Source organism: Aethalodelphis obliquidens, unplaced genomic scaffold, assembly GCF_003676395.1.
Source record: "Aethalodelphis obliquidens isolate GAN/ISIS:26980383/991018 unplaced genomic scaffold, ASM367639v1 scaffold4, whole genome shotgun sequence".
Classification (NCBI taxonomy): domain Eukaryota; kingdom Metazoa; phylum Chordata; class Mammalia; order Artiodactyla; family Delphinidae; genus Aethalodelphis; species Aethalodelphis obliquidens.
Genome location: NW_020837948.1, coordinates 10,326,027 through 10,346,457, shown reverse-complemented (window position 1 = coordinate 10,346,457; position 20,431 = coordinate 10,326,027). Strand labels below are relative to the sequence as shown.

The window sequence follows — 20,431 nt, the reverse complement described above, 5'->3', positions numbered from 1 at the left end:
GCGGCATGTGGGATCTTCCCGGACCGGGACACGAACCCGTGTCCCCTGCGTCGGCAGGTGGACTCTCAACCACTGCGCCACCAGGGAAGCCCTTAGGCCTCTTTTAATCGGTTGGGGTAGAGCTCAGGAATCTGCATTTTAACCAGCCCTTTGGTTCATTATTCACTTTTTCAGTATCGTTGCTTGCCAAGGAAAATTGAAAGATTTTACCTAGGGAACTCATTTTTGTTAATGTTTTCATAAGGAATTTAAATAATTAAATAATTGTTTAATAAGGCAAAGAGTTAAGGCCAGGTGTGAAGGGGTTATCCAGAAGTGAAGAACAACAATCCAGAAGTGAAGAAAGTCACCTCTTGTCTTGGTTGATGGAAGTAGTGTTGGAAAAGGAGGAATGGGTGGGAGAGCTTTATGGAACGTAGAAGGACAGGATCCAGGCATCTTTTAGCTGCATGAGGGCAAGGGATGGAGTGTTCCAGCCCCAGTATATGATAAACTCCTTGAGGGTAAAAACTGGATCTTACTCATTTTTACGACCCCAACTCAGTACAGTGCCTAGCACTTAGTGTGTTCTTAACAAGTATTTGTTGAATTGCTAGATAAAACTGTCGTGTAACACACAGCAAAGTCAAAAGGAATCTCCTTTTGTACCCCTACTTTATTTTTTGACCTCTGATTTTTTATCTTGATGCTGACTTACTTTCCATTGCCTCTTGACTTACCAGTGGAAGTACATATTTGTTTTGTGCAAAGTGAAATGATTTAAAATATAAAAAGTAACGAAAATGTCTCATATTTCTTAATGTTGGGCTTTTTTCCATGAGTACACAGGAGTGAAGTTACATCAAATCAGATATAGCCACTGAATGGTATGAAATTACATGTCATTTGTGATAGTTTGTTTCCTTTTATAAATTAATTTTTTCTATATAATATGTGGCTTTTAGTGGAAAGTAAGATATTGTGACAAAATGTTTAATGTATTCAGCACAAAAAAGTTTACTCTCTTAAAATATGACTGTTTACAAATTGGATCCTTTCCAAATTATCCAAAAAATGTGAGTGAATTCATAAATGTTCTCTTCTCTGACTCTTTAAACATCAAAAGGGACCATCTTCAAAATCCAAATGCTTCTCCAGCTTTCCGCAGGATATCACAAAACTTCCTGGCAGAGACTTTTAAACAAGTTGAGAAGTTTTATAAGATAAAAATATTTTCTCAGTTGACTTGACAACCATGTACAATGTTAGTGGAGAGTTTATTTGCCCAAGGCTCTTTGTCAAAGTGAATTTAAACTGAGATTATTAAAATGTAGCTCAGTTGCACAGTGTGAGGAGAGGTGTTGCTAATGTCTTACTTCGAGAATGTTTTCCACGCAGTGCATGTGACTTGGTTATGGGACTGTATGTGTGAAGGTGCGTTTCTGCTAACAGAGAGGAGACATTTAAAATTATTCAGAAAATAAACCTTATATGTAAATGGATACTTTTGATCTATAGTTTGGTGATTTAACGTTCACTTCTTTTGACCCATCAGACTGCCTGGGTCTGAGTCACAGCTCTGCTATTAACCTCAGCACCTTCCTAATCTGTAAGATAGAAGTCATGATAACAGAAACATTCTGGGGGTATTGTGAGGATTAAATGATATCATCATTGTAAATGATTAACATAGTGACTGGCGCAAATAAAGGTTCACAGTTGTTTTATTTCAAATCTGTAGGATCAGTACTAAGCAGTGTCTCCTGATAGTTCCAGATGTGTGGTTATAAAAAAAAAAACCCTGTCCCAATTTAATGATAACTTCTGTTACAAGTTAAATAGCTTTAGGAAAATTTAACTAATGGTAAACAACGCTTGTATCACCAGATCTCTCCATGGCTGTAGCTAATTTCTTACATGAGAATCAGGATACCAAAAGGAAAATGATCATCTGCATGAGAAGTTGTAATCTTCCCAATTTGGAAAATAACATTACACTGCTTTGGGAAAATGTCCAAATTGCTAAATCTTGGAAGGAGTCCCTCTCCTTCTCTCAAATGGACACATTATTTAAGAAGTTTTATTATTTCTGAAAAAGACCAGTTGCCTTTCAAAAATAATAGCATTTGTGTATGGTTTGAAAGACTGCACCACCACAGATGGGAGAGTTGAGTATGTTCCACATGGCAAGTGGCTGTTGTTGTAACAGGGTCACCCGGCAATGTGTGCTGCAGCCAGAATCCCTGGGGGAGGTGAGACAGTGATGCAGGCAGGGGCGGCATTGGAACCGTACAGTCAGTGCATTAGGCGTCTTTATCAATCTGGGAGATTGTGGCATATTTACAATTTCTTATTTTAATTTAACATCCAGACAAAGTAACTTCTTGCCATTATTATTTACTTGGCTTTTCTTAAATCCCCACTTTCATGAAAGTCAGCCAATACAGCAGATTGCCTTTAATGATGGTTATCTCTGTGTTTTTTTGACAAATTAGAGAGATAGGATAAAACTTCTCTGATTTACTGCCCCAGTTTAAAAAAAAAAAAAAAAGGTTATGGGTTCCTGCTGTATTGCAGGCACTGTGCCAGGCATTTTATATCATCCTCATGTAACCTTCACAACCAGTCAGAAAAGTATATTTAACAGATGAGGAAACTGAGGCACATTTATTCCTTTATTATTATTTAAATTGCCTCTGGTCACATGAATAAGGGGGAGACACATGATTCAAATCTAACTCCTACGTCTTTCACTCTACCCCTCAGTAAGTGAATTGGCCCCTACCTACTCCATATCATGTCTTACTTTTTCTCTTTATCTTCAAAGTATGAAAACATTTTTCTTCCTGTTCTCTGTCAGTCATTCTATTAATATGTATTGATACAAACCCTTTTTAAGGACGTTAGTTAGACAAGGAAAGAGAAATATGGTGTATCATATAGGTGAATTTTTGTAACACTAAAAGTGAAGGATGATATTCAACAGTATATTTTAAATTTTATTTATATAATTTCCATAATCTTCAAGTTAGCAAACATAATGAACTTTTAATTCATTACTCTTCTTCATAAATTAATTAATTCCATCTATATCATTTTCTTCTTTCAAAAACATTAAATCTAACCATTTTGATTTAAATCTTTAGTTTATTTAACCAAAAATGTAGTTCAGTAGTCTTGAAAATTTTCATTTTCATATGAGAAAATGTAGGTAGTATAGTTGTAATTTCCTTTAGCAACTTCTATAACAATATTCTTTTATTAGTATTTTAAAATATCATATATATATTCCTGTTCACAAAATTTTTTTTTTTTTTTTTCACAAAATTTTTATGAAAGACTATTTATTATCTAGATCATTACACAATGAGAAAAGGGAGCACTGGACTATCTTGCCATCATCTCAAACTTAACATGTGCAAAACCAAGCTTTCCTCTTTCTACTTCTTCAGTATTAACTCTCTCACAAACAGTTATTTTAATGTCCTCATTATGAGAATTCATAGGAGATTATATGCAACTTTTACTGAAATAGAAGTGATTCTGTTGGGTTGCCCAAAAAGTTCATTCGTATTTTCCCATAACCTCTTGCAGAAAACCCGAACGAACTTTTTGGCCAACCCAAATACATGCTGACTTGGTTCAACATTTAAATACCATTTATAGAGTATGGTTCCCATATGCCAGGATCTTAGAGCAATGAGTAAGTTCCTATCCTCAAGAAACTGGAGAGATAACCAAGAGTAAAAACATAGAGTACAATGTAGAAAATACTGTAGTAATGTTGTTCACAGAATCCTGTGTTGGGAAAACAGAGACAGTTCCCGTAGGTGAGGTGGGAGTTTAGTAAAAGAAAACCTCGTGAAAGTAATCTACGTGAATCTTGAAGATCAAGTAGAATTTATCCAGGGAAAGGTGTTGAAGGCAAGGCACTTTGGATAGGGTCAGGGAGGGAATGGACTTCAGTGGTTAGTCACATGATTCTAGAGCCAGACTCCTCAATTCAAACATCACTACTTTCCACTTTCTTGTTGTATGACCTTGGGAAAGTTACTTCTCATCAGAAGAAAGGGTATTATATTATTATAATAATAGTTCCTACCTCATAGAATTGTTTAATTCAAGCTTATAAGCCCCTTTTTTATGGTATATGACACAGAGAAAATGCAAGAGAATAAGGAGCAACATAATGTTTGGGAAACTACAGATCATTTGCTCTTGCTGAAAAGAAATGCAATAAATGGCTTGGAAGAAGATTAAGAAACTGTGTACCATGTTAAGGAGCTGGAAATTCCTATATAGGTAATGGAAAAGCAGATGAAAGGCAGCCCGATTGTGTTTTTAAATAGATCTTACTGGAGCAGGGCAGGAGGAAAAGGGAGAATGTTGCCAAAGATTAGAAGCACAGAACCCACTCAGAATGCCATAGTAATTTTCAGGATTAAATATTTTTATAATCCTCTTTAATAGTAACAGAAGGAATTGAAAGGAAATAACAGTTGAAGGAAATATTTAGAAAGTAGATTAGCAGGGCTTGCCCCTAACAATTAGTAAATAATTGGGTGATAATTTGGGAGAGGAAGGAATAAATGATGACCTGAAGATTCTTGGGCTAGCAAAGGCACACAAAAGAGAACAAGCGAGAAAAAGGATTCAGGAGTACAGAGAGGTTTGAAAGAGAAAATATTAAGGGCAGCTTTTAGACATACTGAATTTAACAGTCTTCTAATACGTCCATCAAAAGATAAGTCAGAGTTTTAGAATAGAGTTACAACTTGGAGCAACAGATTCAGGATTCAGTAGAAAAGATGAAGATGGCCGAGAGTGTTCAGGTTTCCCAGGGACAGTTTGTGTTTTATGATGAGTGGAGGAAGACTATCTCGTGAAGCACTTGAGGAAAAATAATACTTTAATGTGTTTTCGGATTTGATAAAAGGAATGAATAAAGGATCTTTAGGCAAGAGCAAGAATCTAGTGTGATTGAATAGAAACTTACCACTTCTATGTGCTTCATACCTGCTACTATGTCAAAAATATATCTATAGATCATTTTGATACAGGTGAACTAAGCATGTTATTTACTAGATTGATTGGGAGAATGTTTTTTACTAAGTGAAAACATTGACCTTTAATATAGACCATAAAATTTAAAAAATAAATCAGTCTGAAATCTAATGTTATGTTGACCTTTAAAACTAATTTCTCGGGACTTCCCTGGCAGTCCAGTGGTTAAGACTTTACCTTCCAATGCAGGGAGTGTGGGTTCGATCCCTGGTTAGGGAGCTAAGATCCCGCATGCCTTGTGGCCAAAATCCAAAACATAAAATAGAAGCAATATTATAACAAATTCAATAAAGACTTTAAAAATGGTCCACATCAAAAAAATTTTTTTAAAAAAACAAACTAATTTCTCTCTGAATAGACCAGTGGTTGCCAAGGGGAAGGGAGGGTGTGGGAGGGGTGGAGTGGGAGTTTGGGGTTAGCAGATGCAAACTGTTATATATAGAATGGATAAACAACAAGGTCCTACTGTATAGCAGAGGGAACTGTATTCCATATCCTGTGATAAACCATAATGGAAAAGAATATGAAAATGAATGTGTATATATATAACTGAGTCACTTTGCTGTACAGCAGTAATTAACACAACATTGTGATTCAACTCTACTTCAATAAAAAAGAAAATAAAAACGAATTTCTCTCCCATTATTTTAATTATTTAGCTGTTGTTTAATTGCAAGTATAATAACAGGTTAAAAATATCTATCTAATGTAATTTTTAAATTTTATATTCCAAATCAGCATGGGGATTAATCATGACAATGACCACCCATCATGTGCTGATGGTCTTCATATCATGTCTGGTGAATGGATTAAAGGACAAAATCTCGGTGATGTCTCGTGGTCCCAATGTAGCAAGGAAGATTTGGAAAGATTTCTAAGGTACCGAGGTCACTAGCTGTTGCTGTGTCATGAATGTGTATGTGTGCCTGCTTCCTCTACCAACCTGGGAGGGTGGTGTGGCAGAGGGGAACAGCCACCAGATTAGGAATCAACGTGCTGGGATCCACTCCTGGTTCTCCACTGACTCATGGTGCGAACTGGGACATATTATTTAACCCACTTGTTTCTTAGTTTCCACACTTTCAAACAAGAGGATGGGCAAGGTGATTTGTAAGGTTGAAAGTTATTATAATGATAAAAAATCTTTCATAATATTTAATTGCCTCTTCAAAATTTCTCAGTGGAAACATTTTCATTGTTCATCCCTCTATATCTGTTGTTATAAAGAACCTCTTTAACAAAAGCTCCACCTTTCCACTGTGGTAGTTCTGCACTCTGAATCTTTTTTCATTAATGTCAATGCATAGTTTTCACCATTATAATAGTCCTTGATTCTCCTCTTTTCAACCTTCAGCTTTGGTAATACGTAGCTTCTGCCTGGTTGGAAAAGGAAATGAAAAAAAGTATTCCTGTTCTAATTTTCATGTTAAAGCCCTGTTCTTTACTTTTTCCTTCAGTAATAGAAGGGGAAGATGAAACAGTACCAATAGATGTTATGTAAAGTCCCAATTAGTGAGTGAGAGATGCTTAAAGTATCCAAAAGTCTAAGTAAGAAATATAGGAACATCTAACTAGCTAAATTCACTACACAAATTTCTTTTTCCATGCCATTTAAATTGTCAAGCTAATTTTTTGTCAAATGAATATTAGAATCTACTAAAATATATTTATTACATTACTATAACTCTTTCCAGAAATATGTGCAGTAGAGTCTGGGCATCCTCTTTGTCACTGCAACAGTAGCCCCTCAGTAGGCCCTAATGAGTGCAGGATTTTGTGTAGTTGTCTTCTCGTGAATCAGAACTATGATAAAATTAAATTTTACCCCATAAATGGAAGTTGTAGTACAATGTCAAGTAGAAAAATATTCACACTATTAATAGTCACTTGAGAATGCTTTCCATAGATTCCTTAAATCCCAGAATATAGTTGATTTCTTACCTTCATACATTACTTTTGGACAAGTTACTCTCTGAGCTTCTTCATCTTATAAATATGTAAAATAATAACCACCTCACAGTGTTATGTAGATTAGCTGAGTTAATCCATATGAAAGATCTTTAAAAACAAAAAGTCCTGTTAATTTGAACTTTTTTTATTATTAGGTTTATCATAATAATTATAAACAAATGAATCTCATACATGGGATAATTTCTATGAGCATTCAATAGAAGAGCTTATAAATAAAAGTAAGAACATATTTTAGTAGTATCGAAATGTTTCCTGTTGCTGTGTTAACTAATTATAACAACTTTTTGCATATAACTCAAAATGTTACACATATCTGCATATCGCCAGGTCAAAGGCCAGTAACTGCTTGCTACAGACAAATCCCCAGAGTGTCAATTCCGTGATGGTTCCCTCCAAGTTGCCAGAGATGACATACACTGCTGACGAGCAATGTCAGATTCTCTTTGGGCCATTGGCTTCCTTTTGTCAAGAGATGCAGGTAAGAGTTGTATCCAGGTAGGATTTTTTTTAAGTGTATGTTCACATCCATTATTTAGAAGTATTGATTGGAGGAGGGGAAGATGACTTTATTTTAGAGTTTGTAGCTTCAAAGCATCCCAGTATTGGAAAGGAGGATTTTCTAAGAAAAGGTTTCTGCATTTTCCCCCTAACATTTTGAAAGTGATAGAAATAGGTGTCGGTATTTAATTAAAGCCAGGAAGGAATGACCCAAGAATTTCTACTTCAAAAATGGCACTGAAGTCAGAAAAGTCTTTGCATTATGCCAGTTCGTTGCTTTTGTTTTAAATCTCTTACTTGCTTACATGGTAGGTAACCGGGTGAAAATGTCATAAAAATGATATATGAACATGTAATTTTGGAGGAAGGATTATATCTTCTAACTCTGAAAATAAATTGTTAAAAATATGTTCTATAGGAATAAAAATTAGAGAGTACATTTCTAAATAGTTAAACTAAAGGAAAAGGGTAAACGTCTGATGTTGAACTAAGCAGTGTCTTTATATTAGTATTCAGTCACTAGTTACTCTGAGAGGCCAATTGTCCCATTCTAGAAAAATCTAAAATCTGAAAGATTGAGCAAAATGACCTTCATAATTGATGTAAGAATTTAGCTCTATTTACCCTTCCTTTTTTCTTTTCTTCTGTCTTCCTGAAGCTCATCCCCTAGCTGCCCATTTCTTCCTACCTCTTTCCAATACACATACTCGCGCACACTTTGTATTTCAGGCTTCAACTGATAATCATGCTTAGAGTGAATTGAGAGCTGTATTTCACTGTACCTAAGTTTCTGTGATTGCCTCAAAGGAGTTTGGCTTTGTTGAAGATAATGCTGTCTTGGATTACTGGCAGAATAATTAAAATTCATTATAAGGAAAAGGTTATACAGCATTATGACATATGCTCTCTCTGCTTCGTTGTTCTTATCAAAGGAGTTATTCACTTGTTTGTTACTTTCCTCTTATTAATTTCCCACCCTAGTGTGTAAGCTCCAGGAGGGCAGAGTGTTTCTCCAGCACCTAGTCCAATGGCTAGCACATGGTAGGCACTCAGTGAATATTTGACTTAAGATTAAAATAAGTGAATGTATGAAGAAGTTGGAGCTCCATTAAATGTGAAAGAATATATAGACTGTAATACTCATCTGGCAATATTAGACCTCAAGAGGAACTGATACAGGTGTGTGATTGTGACTGGACACCCAAGGGTTCACATGTGGCAGACCAAAGGATCCTTGGAGCTTAGCATTGGGTGTGATAATTACAGCAGTAGCCAGGTTGACTTTGTATTATCTGTCCTAATACCTCTCTGATCTCATCTACCAATCTTGTTCAATCTACTCTCATCTCCAAGGACTTTTAGACAATCAAAAATTGGGTCACAATCTTCTTTCTTAAATCGTCATGGTAAAATGAATGTTTTGAGGTCCACAAGTTTGGTTTTGTAGGTAAACACATCTACATGCTGAAATTATCATGTTTTGGAAAACAGAGTAGGCTGCCTATGATTACTATCATACTATTGCATAGGAGATGGTTTCAGTTCATGTAGTACAGAAAATTGATAGACTTGATCAATGAAAATTGTTCATATTTTATGAAGTACCCCAAGTGTTAGAAAAACTCAGCAAATGATCAACTACAAAAGTGATTTTGGTAAATTTCAGATCATTTTTCATAAATACTATTTTTAAAAATTTTAGAAATTATTTTAAATTATATATTGCAGTTAGTTAAATTTTACTAGTACCATTCCACAATATTTTGAACTCTAAAATGGATGCCACAGTGTGTAAATCATTTAGATTTATGACCTATTTTGATTCTTATAACAATTATATGCCATAGTTGATATTTAGTCCTGTTTTACAGATCAACAGTTTGAGGCCTGTAGAAGTTAAATAACACAATTAAGTTATTACATCTATGCAGAGGGAGTGTTAGATGCAAATCCAAAGAATAGAGTATATGTAACCACTATGCTCTACTGCTTCTTATGGAATCCAAACTTCTTTACTTTGTGTCTTTGTGTGGGAAAAACCTTAGATCAGATCCTGTGTTTAGACTGAATTTGCTTTATCCCTTACAGCACCTACACCATCAGGGTCAAGAAATATTTTAATTGATTTTTTAAACTTTTTTAGGCTATTTGCTCTATTTATATGGTTGTTTCTCACTAACCTACCTGCATGGATTTTTTCTCCACCTCTGAAAGTATAACTATTTGTTAGGGGATATTAAATCCGTTTCTTAATATCCTAGGATGTTGCCTTGTTTTAAACTAGGCATTTTGCACAAACAGAATTAAGTTTTAGGTCTTAAGTATCCAGAAATGTTCTCCTTTTTTCCCCTGAAATTATCTATATGTGACATTTTTATTCATAAAACCAGATTTTTCTCTAGTTCTATCTGTGTGTAATCTTCATTAAGGACAATTTTAAAATACTGCCAGAAAGGATTGGGCTGCTGTGGGCAGCCAAGGAGAAGCAATGCCTCCTAATAGGGGTTTGGTTGGAGAGCACTGGCTGGAAAGGCATGAAGCCTGGGCTCTAACAGTGGTTCTGCCTCTCATTAGTTGTGTAACGTTAGTCAAAACTCTTTTTCTTTGTAAGCCACACTCTATAGAACAAGAAATGGAGCTATGTTATCTTTCGAAGTCTCTTAGGGCTAAGAGGCTGGACTTCTTTCATTCTAAAATCCGAAACAGCATTCTGATACCACCTTGAAAAATCATCATTTCCATCCCAAATGAGTGCAGCTTGCAAAGCATAGAAATTAGGTAGGTAGGTAGGTAGGTAAATAGGTAGATAGAGCCACAGAAGAGATTATTTAAAAATTCAGTCACTGATTTGATAAATATTTATTGAGTTCCAGCTACTTTCCAGGTGCTGTTCTGTGTACTAATAACACAGTAGGAAGTAACCCCCAGCTTCATGGAGCTTAATTTTAGCTGGGGAAACAGACAATAAGTACATACATATATAATATGTCAGTTAGTAATAAGTGTTTTAGAGAAGTATAAGTTCAGGTAACAAAGACAGGGAATACAACCAGGGATGGGAGGGTAGGAATGGTGCTATTTTATACAGGATGATCTGGGAAGGCTTCCTAAAGCAAGTGACATTTGTTTAGAAATCTGAAGGAAGTTCGGTAGCCAGCCATGCATTTATCTTGGGAAAAATGTAGCAAGAAGAAACAGAAAGCAAATGCACTGGCATGGAGTTAGGTTCATATTTTAAGTTTAAGATGTCAGTTGGACATCCAACTAGAGATGTTTGTAGGTCCAGAATAGATATCTATCTTGAAGTCCTCAACAAGTAGGAGATACTGAAGACATGATATTAAATGATGACACTAGGAAATGAGTTAGAAGAGGAAAAATTCGAAGAGTGAGAACTTAATCACTACAATATTTAGAGGTTAGGAAAATAAGGAGGAAGCAACAATTAAAACTCTGAAGAAGTCTATTGGTAGGAATCGAACCAAGAGAAAGTAAGATCTTGGAGGCTAAGTGAAGACATTTTTCAAAGTGGAAATGATTAGAAATTCCAAAAGCTGAAGACAAGGGGAGTAAAATGAAGTCTGAGAATATGCAATTGCTATGTTTTTCCCGCTGGGTTTGGGACACTATTACTTGATGCTTTCTTGACATCCCTGAACACCTGAGGGTAAGGAAGTAGAAATTAAAAATATAAGGGGAAGTAGTTATAAGTGTAGAAGATAGAATAGTTCAGCGCGTTAAGCCACTCACGTACACTTTCAAGGGGATACGCGTGAAGTCGCCATGTCTACCAGTCTGTCGTCTAGACTTTATACAAAACGAACCTCCTAGAAGGCAAGCTCCATAACATCAAAAGAGTTGTCAGTCCTTTTTATCACTGTACCTCTGGCACCTAAAAGAGTGCTCAATAAGTATTTGTTAAATTAATAAGTGAATCAACTGAATGATGGAATAATAACTCTAAAATTTTACTCATAGAAATAGTTGATTCTTAGATATATAATATGTCCAGAAAATATGAAGATAACCATCTAAAATATTAATTCAATGGCTCCATAAATAACAACCTATAAGGGTATGTAGCTTATGTTTCACAGCTTACACATGAGTTAATCAGGCATCCGTATGTCCATCTTATATCTCCATTCAGTTATAAATCAGTGTTGAGCTGCATGGAGTAAGGATTTGCAGCAACTTTTCAACGTGTGTGTTTCTGGTACAATATGAGACAATGGTAGTTGGCCCATAGTATTTGAATTAGATATTGCTCTTCCATTCTTACTGACAAATAGTTATATACAAGCACTAGGGACTCCAACATTATGTACATGCTGATCTAATTAATGATCTAAATTTACCCTTAGGATAGCAGCTTACATCTGCAAAATGTTTAAAGGCATAGCTGTAGAGATGTTTGTGAAACATCTCGACCCTCAGCAATAATTGCTCACTCTTCTGTATGAATATGCTAACTTCTCGACTGACCTTATTCCTGAGTCCTAAGCATTTGGTGCCTCTAGGCCATCTGGCATCTTGTGGCTGAGCCAGCTACAACTGCATCAAGTTATCTTAATAGCTGCCTAAAATTACTTAGCCTGGCTAAGAATACAGAGGTATGGGTGTTTCCTTAGAACCAATAAGAAGTGGCTGCTTGAGAGTTACATTATTTGAATGAGAAGGAAGTTTGCTTAAAAAAAAAAAAAAAAAAATGAAGACCTCCAGGAAACTTAAGGTTCTGCCTTTGGTTTTGGACTAGGCACAATGTGAGTTGCATACATATTATATTGTATCGAAAACTTTCTAGTGTAATTGAATCATATGATGACTTAAAGTGAAAATACCACGTAAAGTTCCAGTTTTACATTTCTCTTATATCGACTTAATATATCAAAGTATGTAGGACTTCTAAAATCTCTCATTTGATCTAATGAACACGCTGGCATTGAAATGAGTACCTTATGAAGAATTCTAGAAGACTGAGTCTCTGTGATTTGGCATTGTGAAATTCCAGAGGCAATAGGAGTTAGGACTAAAAAAGCATGAAATATCCCTTGATGGAAAGTAGTTGTTTGGGCAACTAATACAGTATCATTGATAAATCATGTTGTTAAGATTGGTGAAGTTGAAGATTTTTATTGTCCTTTCTTCCTATAAGATCAATAAAGTTATGGTGGGTTAAAGCTACCAGGAATTGAGTCTGCCTGTTTTGCCATCTAATCAAAGTTTCATCCTATTCTTTGAGCTTTAGTCCTACACGGTATGTGAGCACATGAGTTTGATGGCACATTATTTGTCTAGATAATCTAGCTCCTTAATTTTTTTCCTTAGGACTAATTTTTTTTCACGCCTTCTTATTGACGTGGGCTTTTATGTTTTAGGTCTCTATCTTTGTAAATTGCCTATTTACATTTTGCCCTTTTTTTTTTTTTTTTTTTTTTTGTTCGTTGGCCTTTTTCTTTTGTGGTCTCTCCCGTTGCAGAGCAGAGGCTCCAGAAGTGCAGGATCAGCGGCCATGGCTCACAGGCCCAGCCGCTCCGTGGCATGTGGGATCCTCCCGGGCTGGGGCATGAACCCGTGTCCCCTGCATCGGCAGGCGGACTCTCAACCACTGCGCCACCAGGGAAGCCCCATTTTGCCCATTTTTTAAACTTTCTGTTTTTCTTGCTGATTTGCAGGAGTTCTTTCTATATTCTATATTCTAGGTGACACTTCCTTAAAGTATGTCATTGTGTGTTAACTTTTTATACAATGTCATTTTAAAATTTTGAAGTGGTTGAATCCATCAAGTTCTCCAATTAAGTTGTGCTGTTTTTGTTTTGGTTTTTTTTGTGTGTGTATGTGTATATATATATATATATATATATATATATATATATATATTCTTTTTCAGATTCCTTTCCATTATAGTTATTACAAGATATTGAATATAGTTCCCTGTGCTATACAGTAGGTCCTTGTTGTTTCTCTATTTCATATGGAGTAGTGTGTATCCATTAAACCCAAACTCCCGATTTATCCCTTCCCCTCTTTCCCCTTTGGTAAACGTAAGTTTGTTTTCTTTCTGTTTTGTAAATAAGTTCATTTGTATCATTTTTTTAGATTCCACATATGAGTGATGTCATATGATATTTATCTTTCTCTGTCTGACTTACTTCACTTACTATGATAGTCTGTAGGTCCATGTTGCCACAAATGACATTATTTCATTCTTTTTTATGGCTGAATAATATTCCATCATATATATATATATATATATATATATTTATATATGTATATATACACAAACGCACGCACACACATACACACACCACATCTTCTACATCCAGTCATCTGTCAATTGATATTCAGGTTGCTTCCATGTCCTGGCTATTGTAAATAGTACTGCTATGAACATTGGGGTGCATGTAACTTTTCAAATTAGAGTTTTTTCCGGATATGTGCCCAGGAATGGGATTTCTGGATCATATGGTAACTCTATTTTTAGTTTTTTAAGGAACCTTCATACTGTTTTCCATAGTGGCTACACCAAGTTACATTCTCACCAACAGTGTAAGAGGGTTTCTTTTTCTTCACACCCTCTCCACCATTTATTATTTGTAGACTTTTTGATGATGGCCATTCTGACCGGTGTGAGGTGATACCTCATTGTAGTTTTGATTTGCATATCTCTACTAATTAGCTATTAAGCATCTTTTCATGTGCCTGTTGGCCATCTGTATATCTTCTTTGGAGAAATGTGTATTTAGGTCTTCAGCTGAAGAATGTGTGGTTTTTGAAGTGCATTATCTGTCACTATAGATGAAGTATATTATTATTCAAAATACCTGTTTGCTTATTTGGTTTGATTGATCCATTAGTAACTGACAGACGTGTTAAAATATCCCACTCAAACTATTGATTTATTTATTTTTCCCTGTATTTCTGTCAGCTATTACCTTATATAATGTTGAATTATATTATAGGTGCATACATATTTATGGTTTTTCATCTGTTGATCTGTTTTTCTCTTCTGCATTTTTTATGACTTGTGTCTTAAAATCTGTTTTCTCTGGCATTAAAACCATTATCCTGGCTAATATTTGTCACATCTTTATCTTCAACCTTTCCAAATAAAACATAAATACAAATATGGGTATGGATAGATGGGTATGTTTACTAGAGAGGAGCAATTGCTAGATTTTATATTTTTCTGTTTAAACCAATGTAACCATTTTTTGGTACTTTCATCAGCTAGTTTAACATTTTTTACATTGATTTAAATTAATGTTTTTTAGGATTTTTATTGTCAGCTTATTTTGTGTTTGTGTTTCTTATTTATGCTCTACTTTATTATTTTTTTTTTTGCGGTATGTGGGCCTCTTATTGTTGTGGCCTCTCCCGTTGCGGAGCACAGGCTCCGGACGCACAGGCTCAGCAGCCATGGCTCACAGGCCTAGCCGCTCCGCGGCATGTGGGATCCTCCCGGACTGGGGCACGAACCCGTGTCCCCTTCATCAGCAGGCGGACTCTCAACCACTGCGCCACCAGGGAAGCCCTATGCTCTACTTTTTACTCTTGTTCTCCTCTCCTACTTTACGTTGGAGAAACCAAATTTTCCTCTGCATTCAAAAGTCAGACATTCTTTGTATCTTTTTATGTGTATGAGTAATTAGTTCTTTTTTCTTGATGCATAGTATTCCACTGGTATATACTGTTTTGTTTATCAATTCACCTCTTAGTAGACATCTGGGATGTTAGCTATTATGAGTAAGCCTACTCAGAAGATTTGTGAATGATTATTTGTGTACACATATGTTTTTATTCTATAATATTAATACATTAACATATTATATATTAATACATTAATTTTTTGCAAACAATGGGGTAGGGACTGGCTGCCTATTTTTGTAAATAAAGTTTTACTAGCACACAGTTATCCCCATTTGTTCACATGTTCTCTTTGGCTGCCTTCAAACTACAATGACAGTGATGAATAGTTGCAACAGAGATCGTGTGGCCCACAAGCCTAAACTGTGTACTATTTGGCACTTTACAGAAAGAGTTAGCTGACCCCTGTTGCAGCAGATACTCTGGATTCTGTTATATTCCTCCAAATAGTGTTTTGGTTTTTGTTTTCACAGGGAATTAAGTTTGTTAGACTCAAACTGGAAACTATCTTGCCTACTGTGGATAGCACCTCATATGTTGGATCAGCTCACTCTTTCCTTATCTGGGCTATTTGGGGTGTGTCCCTTGCATGTATGGTACAGGTGCCACCTAAAGACCTAAACTTCTCTGACTCTCTTCCTTTTGGGATTGTCCCTTCAGGTTTTGGCAGCTTTGACTACATCAGTTTCTGTCTTCATGCGTCTAAAAAATGGCATATGTTGCTTTAGCCATTGTGTCATACCATGACCACAAACCACTATCAGGTCAAAGCCACAAAGATGGTGAACTCAACTTATGCCAGTCAGCTCCCCTAAACAATTTACCTGCCTTTGTTCACGTTCCAGAACCACCAGGAAGTTGTTTTTTGCATTTGTTCCACAGTTTATGGTTGTTAGCTGCCAGAGGGTTGGTCTTCTGGGAACTTATTCCACCATTCCAGAAGAGGAATATATTTCTCTTTCACACAAGGAAATTCTGGATCATTTTTCTTTCAAATATTTGAAATAGTTCCTTCCCACTTTTTTTTCTTTTCTTTGGGGCTTCATTAACTAGGTATTGACAGTTCTCCTTTCTCTAAATTTCTTCATACTCCTTGATTTTCTTTAACACTCTAAGATGTGTTCTATTGAGGGATCCTTTGCAGCGTGCTGCTTCATTTGTTGGCTATGCATAGACTACATTTTTCTTCCCATGTCTGTTACTCAACACCTACCTCTAGCAGTCATAAAGTATATGGAGTGAAGGAGGTAAAAGAGAAGACGTCAAATTTAAATATTTAACTGTCAGTGGTCAAATCGTTTCTGCTAAGGGATAAAGTTTTTGAGATGTAAATGTGCTAGATTTTTAGTATTTCTTCCCACTAAAAAGGTTAATAATAATGGCTAAAGTCCAATTATTATTGCTTTATGTAATCAATGTTTATTTAGATTTATCCTCACTTTTGTCAGGTTCTTTGATCACAAGTGGTTTTCAGCCCTTTCCTATGAGGTCATATTCTTCTTGAAATACACAATTTAGAAGTTCCTTTTGGGAAGATCTGTTGGTGGTAAACACTCAGTTTTTGTTTCCTTGAAAGAGTCTTTATTTAACCTTCAGTCTTGAATAAAATTTTAGCTGAGTTCAGGACTCTAGATTGACAGTTATTTTTTTCCTCTTACCACTATGAATACATCATGTATTCACATTTTTTATGTTTGTGCCAAGATGCCATCTTTGCTATTTTCCTAAGGAAACTTTCAGCATTTCACGGCGTTTTAACGATGTTTGCCGTAGATTTTTATAGATGTCTAGAGGTCCATTAATTTTGAAGATGTGTTCTCAGTGGTTAGTTTGCTAACTTTTTTTTAAATGAATGGATGTTGAATTGTGTCACAAGCTATGTATCTAGAGATACAAAAATCATAGAGTTTGAAGTTTTTGATGTGCTTGATTATGTTAATCAAATCTCTAATATTATAGTAGCCTTGCATTCCAAGAAAAACTCAACATGATCATGATGGTACACTACCTTTTTTCATGGATTGCTGGATTCCGTCTGTTAAAAATTGTGTAGAATATTTAAATATAAGTTTGTAAATGAGGTTGATCACTATTTTCATTTTCTTTTAAAACTCCTCTCTGGTTTGAGTATCATAAAGTGTGTTTAGGAATATTGCTTCTTTTTCTGTTCTCTAGACAGTTTATGTAAATTGACAATTTAAGTTTTCGGGTCAGATGTATTCTTTGTGGGAAGATTTTTAACAGTCACTTTTAATTATTCTATGGTTAGGCAATAGTTTCAGCTTTTCTATTTCTTCTTAGGTCCATTTTAGCAAGTTTTTGGGGGGTTTTTTTGTTTGTTTTTTTTTGCGGTAAGCGTGCGTCTCACTGGTGTGGCCTCTCCCGTTGCGGAGGCTCCGGATGTGCAGGTTCAGCGGCCATGGCTCACGGGCCTAGCCGCTCCGTGGCATGTGGGATCTTCCCAGACCGGGGCACGAACCCGTGTCCCCTGCATCTGCAGGCAGACTCTTAACCACTACGCCACCAGGGAAGCCCTTAGCAAGTTTTTTGTAAATTTTTTAAAAATATTTTTCCATTTCATATTCATTCTAAAGTTTTTTGGCATAAAGTTGTTCATAATGTCTTCCTACTTCTGTTTAAACTTTATGTCATCTGTAGTTATGCCTTCATTTTTTATTCCTAATAGTGTTTATTTTTGCCTTCTCTTTTTTTCTTGATTTTCAATTTTATTAGTATTCATAAAAAACTAGATTTCAGTTTTTTAAATTTCTTTTGAGTCTTCGTATTCTATTTTTTTAATACCTCTCTTTCTCTCTCCCTTACTTTCTTCCTCTTCCATCCTTAATAATACCAAACTGTTCTGTGATAGAAAAGATTGTTTTTGAAAATATTATTCCATACTGAGTTACACTTGCAATCAAATGTTACATTATTGAGATTGTAGTTTGAAAGATAATTTATGGATGAACAAGGAGTTACATGTCTGAGATTTAATTGCTACTTCCATGCATATGCACTTAAGATTTTTTTATTTTAACATAAAATTCAAAACATCTTAATGGAACTATTTGCTATAAAGACAGACATGGACACAGGTTGTCTTTGAAGATAAATTTTATGATATCTATACATGGACAGTTAATCCATGTCCATTTAAATTTTTCCATTGAAAATATTTTTTTTCATATAAACTTTTTAAAAGGCTTCTTGAGATAAACATCCAAATTTATATATGCTTTTAAGGATCATTTCTTATTATAGAGGAATAAAAAAGGAATGTTGTATTATTTTTATTAGTTTACAAGGAATGCTGAGTTGTGCATTTCTGTCCTGGATTCCTGTACACAGCATTTTAAGTTTTGAAGTTCTTTTCTTAATTGACATAGTAAGTGATTTCAGTAATTAAGTTGAAAAGAAGGTTTGACTCTGGCCTGTGTAACATACAGAGTGTTTGGTTCTAACAAAATACCCAGTCCTGCTCCTCTTAAGAAAGGGCTTGGTATTACATAGCTCTAACATCACGCATCTGAGATGTTGCACTTCTCAAGGAGAAAACAGTCCATTCCATTTCTTCACTATTTTATTGCCTTACTTTTTACAGTTTGGTTTGAATCCTGAATCTGAGCTATCTTTCAGAATGAGGCTGTAATTTACTTACCAAAAGACTCCCAGAACTGTAGGACATAAAGGGTAAAGAGATCTCCTCTATGAGAGATATATTCTGTATGACTGTGCTTATCTTGAAAAGCTGCCAGGTTTGCTTTTATGCTCTCAGTGCCTCAAGTGAGAATCAGTTAGAGTACCTGCTGTTTTGAACAGCAGATAATGGTGGAAGGTCAGAATTTAGACCACCACAGTGTTCAACAAGCAAGTATGATTTTAAAACTACAACATAGACAAGATTTGCTTTTTAGTTCGATATGCATTGGTTAACTAATGAACTTGACTAAAATAATTCATGTTATAGCACAACTAAGCCTTACTGAATATTAGTAAAGCAAAATTCTTCTTTGGTGGAAAATTCAGCATTTGACCCCATAATTATAAAATATCATTAACAAGAGTGTCTTGGAGAAAAAAATAAAAACTTTTAGGAACTAAAATTCTCAGGTTAGATATCTATTAATTCAAATATAAATGTGTCCACAAAAGTACACAATAAACAATTAACCTCTCTGCTTATTTTCAAGAGTCTAAAATATTGCAGAGAAGCTATTTCATTTAGGCATTCTTTAAAATTAGTTCCTGGATGAATTTTTGCTAAATGATATGTGAAATGAAAGCAAAGAAATTAAGCTAAATCATATCCTAAATATAATAAGATATATTTGTATGAAATATTTTGAAGCAGAAAAACTATCTGTCACAGCACATAAAATAGTGTAAATAGAATATATCACACTCCTGCCATAGACTATTGAATTTTCAAGAACTTACAAACATTTCAGAAATCTAAATTTTTAAATAAAGAAAGAATAGGAAAATAATATTTGGGGAGTTGTAACAAATTCGGACAGTTGTAATAGACCTGCTTGAAATCTTAGTTTAAATTTATGATTCCCAAAGTATTTAGTAGATTTGAGTCATAAGTTAATTTTAACTTTACAGTGATTTTCAGTTTGTTTTGAACACCAAGGCCAGAGTAAACCCCCTAAAATAACCTTTTTATCTTATCAACCTGCTGGTCAACTGCTGAATGATTTCTTTTTTCCTCCAAATATGGAGTCCTGGCATTCAGGATCTGACAGGTTTTTCTGTCTTTAAAATCTTGTTCCCTACTCCCTACCCTTATATGCCTCCTCCCATCTGACTGGTCTTCTCACCCTTTCAAGACTGTCTTTCACATCAACACTTACTTGTTCTGTCCTTATCAACCTGCTTTCTTCCAGCCTTTACTCCAAATATCTGGATAGGTAGTCACACTATCATCTTCAAGATAGTTTACTCCAGTCGCTTTAAGTATGCCGCATGGATTTGATATTTCTGTGTAATTTGTTAATAACATGCTTGTATCTAAAAACTTCAGCCATCCTATAGAAATAGAAAGTCCTTAAGAATGTGGTAGTTTTGCCTCTTTATCTGTCTCTGGGTGGCCACAAGTATAGAGTTCTCTTCTTTCAGTATTGTGTTTATGCTGTTTTATCTCACTATTTTTTGTTTGTTCCCTCAACTTTTCCCTAGAAAAAGTTAAATGTATTCTGGATACCTAGAACTTATTCATACTGAGGTAAAAATGACTGATAACAAGGGAAATATGCCCACTGAGAGTCTC

General features: G+C 35.2%; 1 protein-coding gene across 1 annotated transcript in view; it reads left to right on the top strand.

Moving 5' to 3' along the window:
* The window catches only part of ADAMTS19 (ADAM metallopeptidase with thrombospondin type 1 motif 19), a 279,814-nt gene that overhangs the window by 144,704 nt on the left and 114,679 nt on the right, over positions 1-20,431 (top strand). The window contains exons 9-10 of the mRNA XM_027098568.1: positions 5,782-5,922; positions 7,342-7,492. Of these exons, the coding sequence (XP_026954369.1) occupies positions 5,782-5,922; positions 7,342-7,492 (292 nt within the window). The remainder of the gene's footprint in view (positions 1-5,781; positions 5,923-7,341; positions 7,493-20,431) is intronic.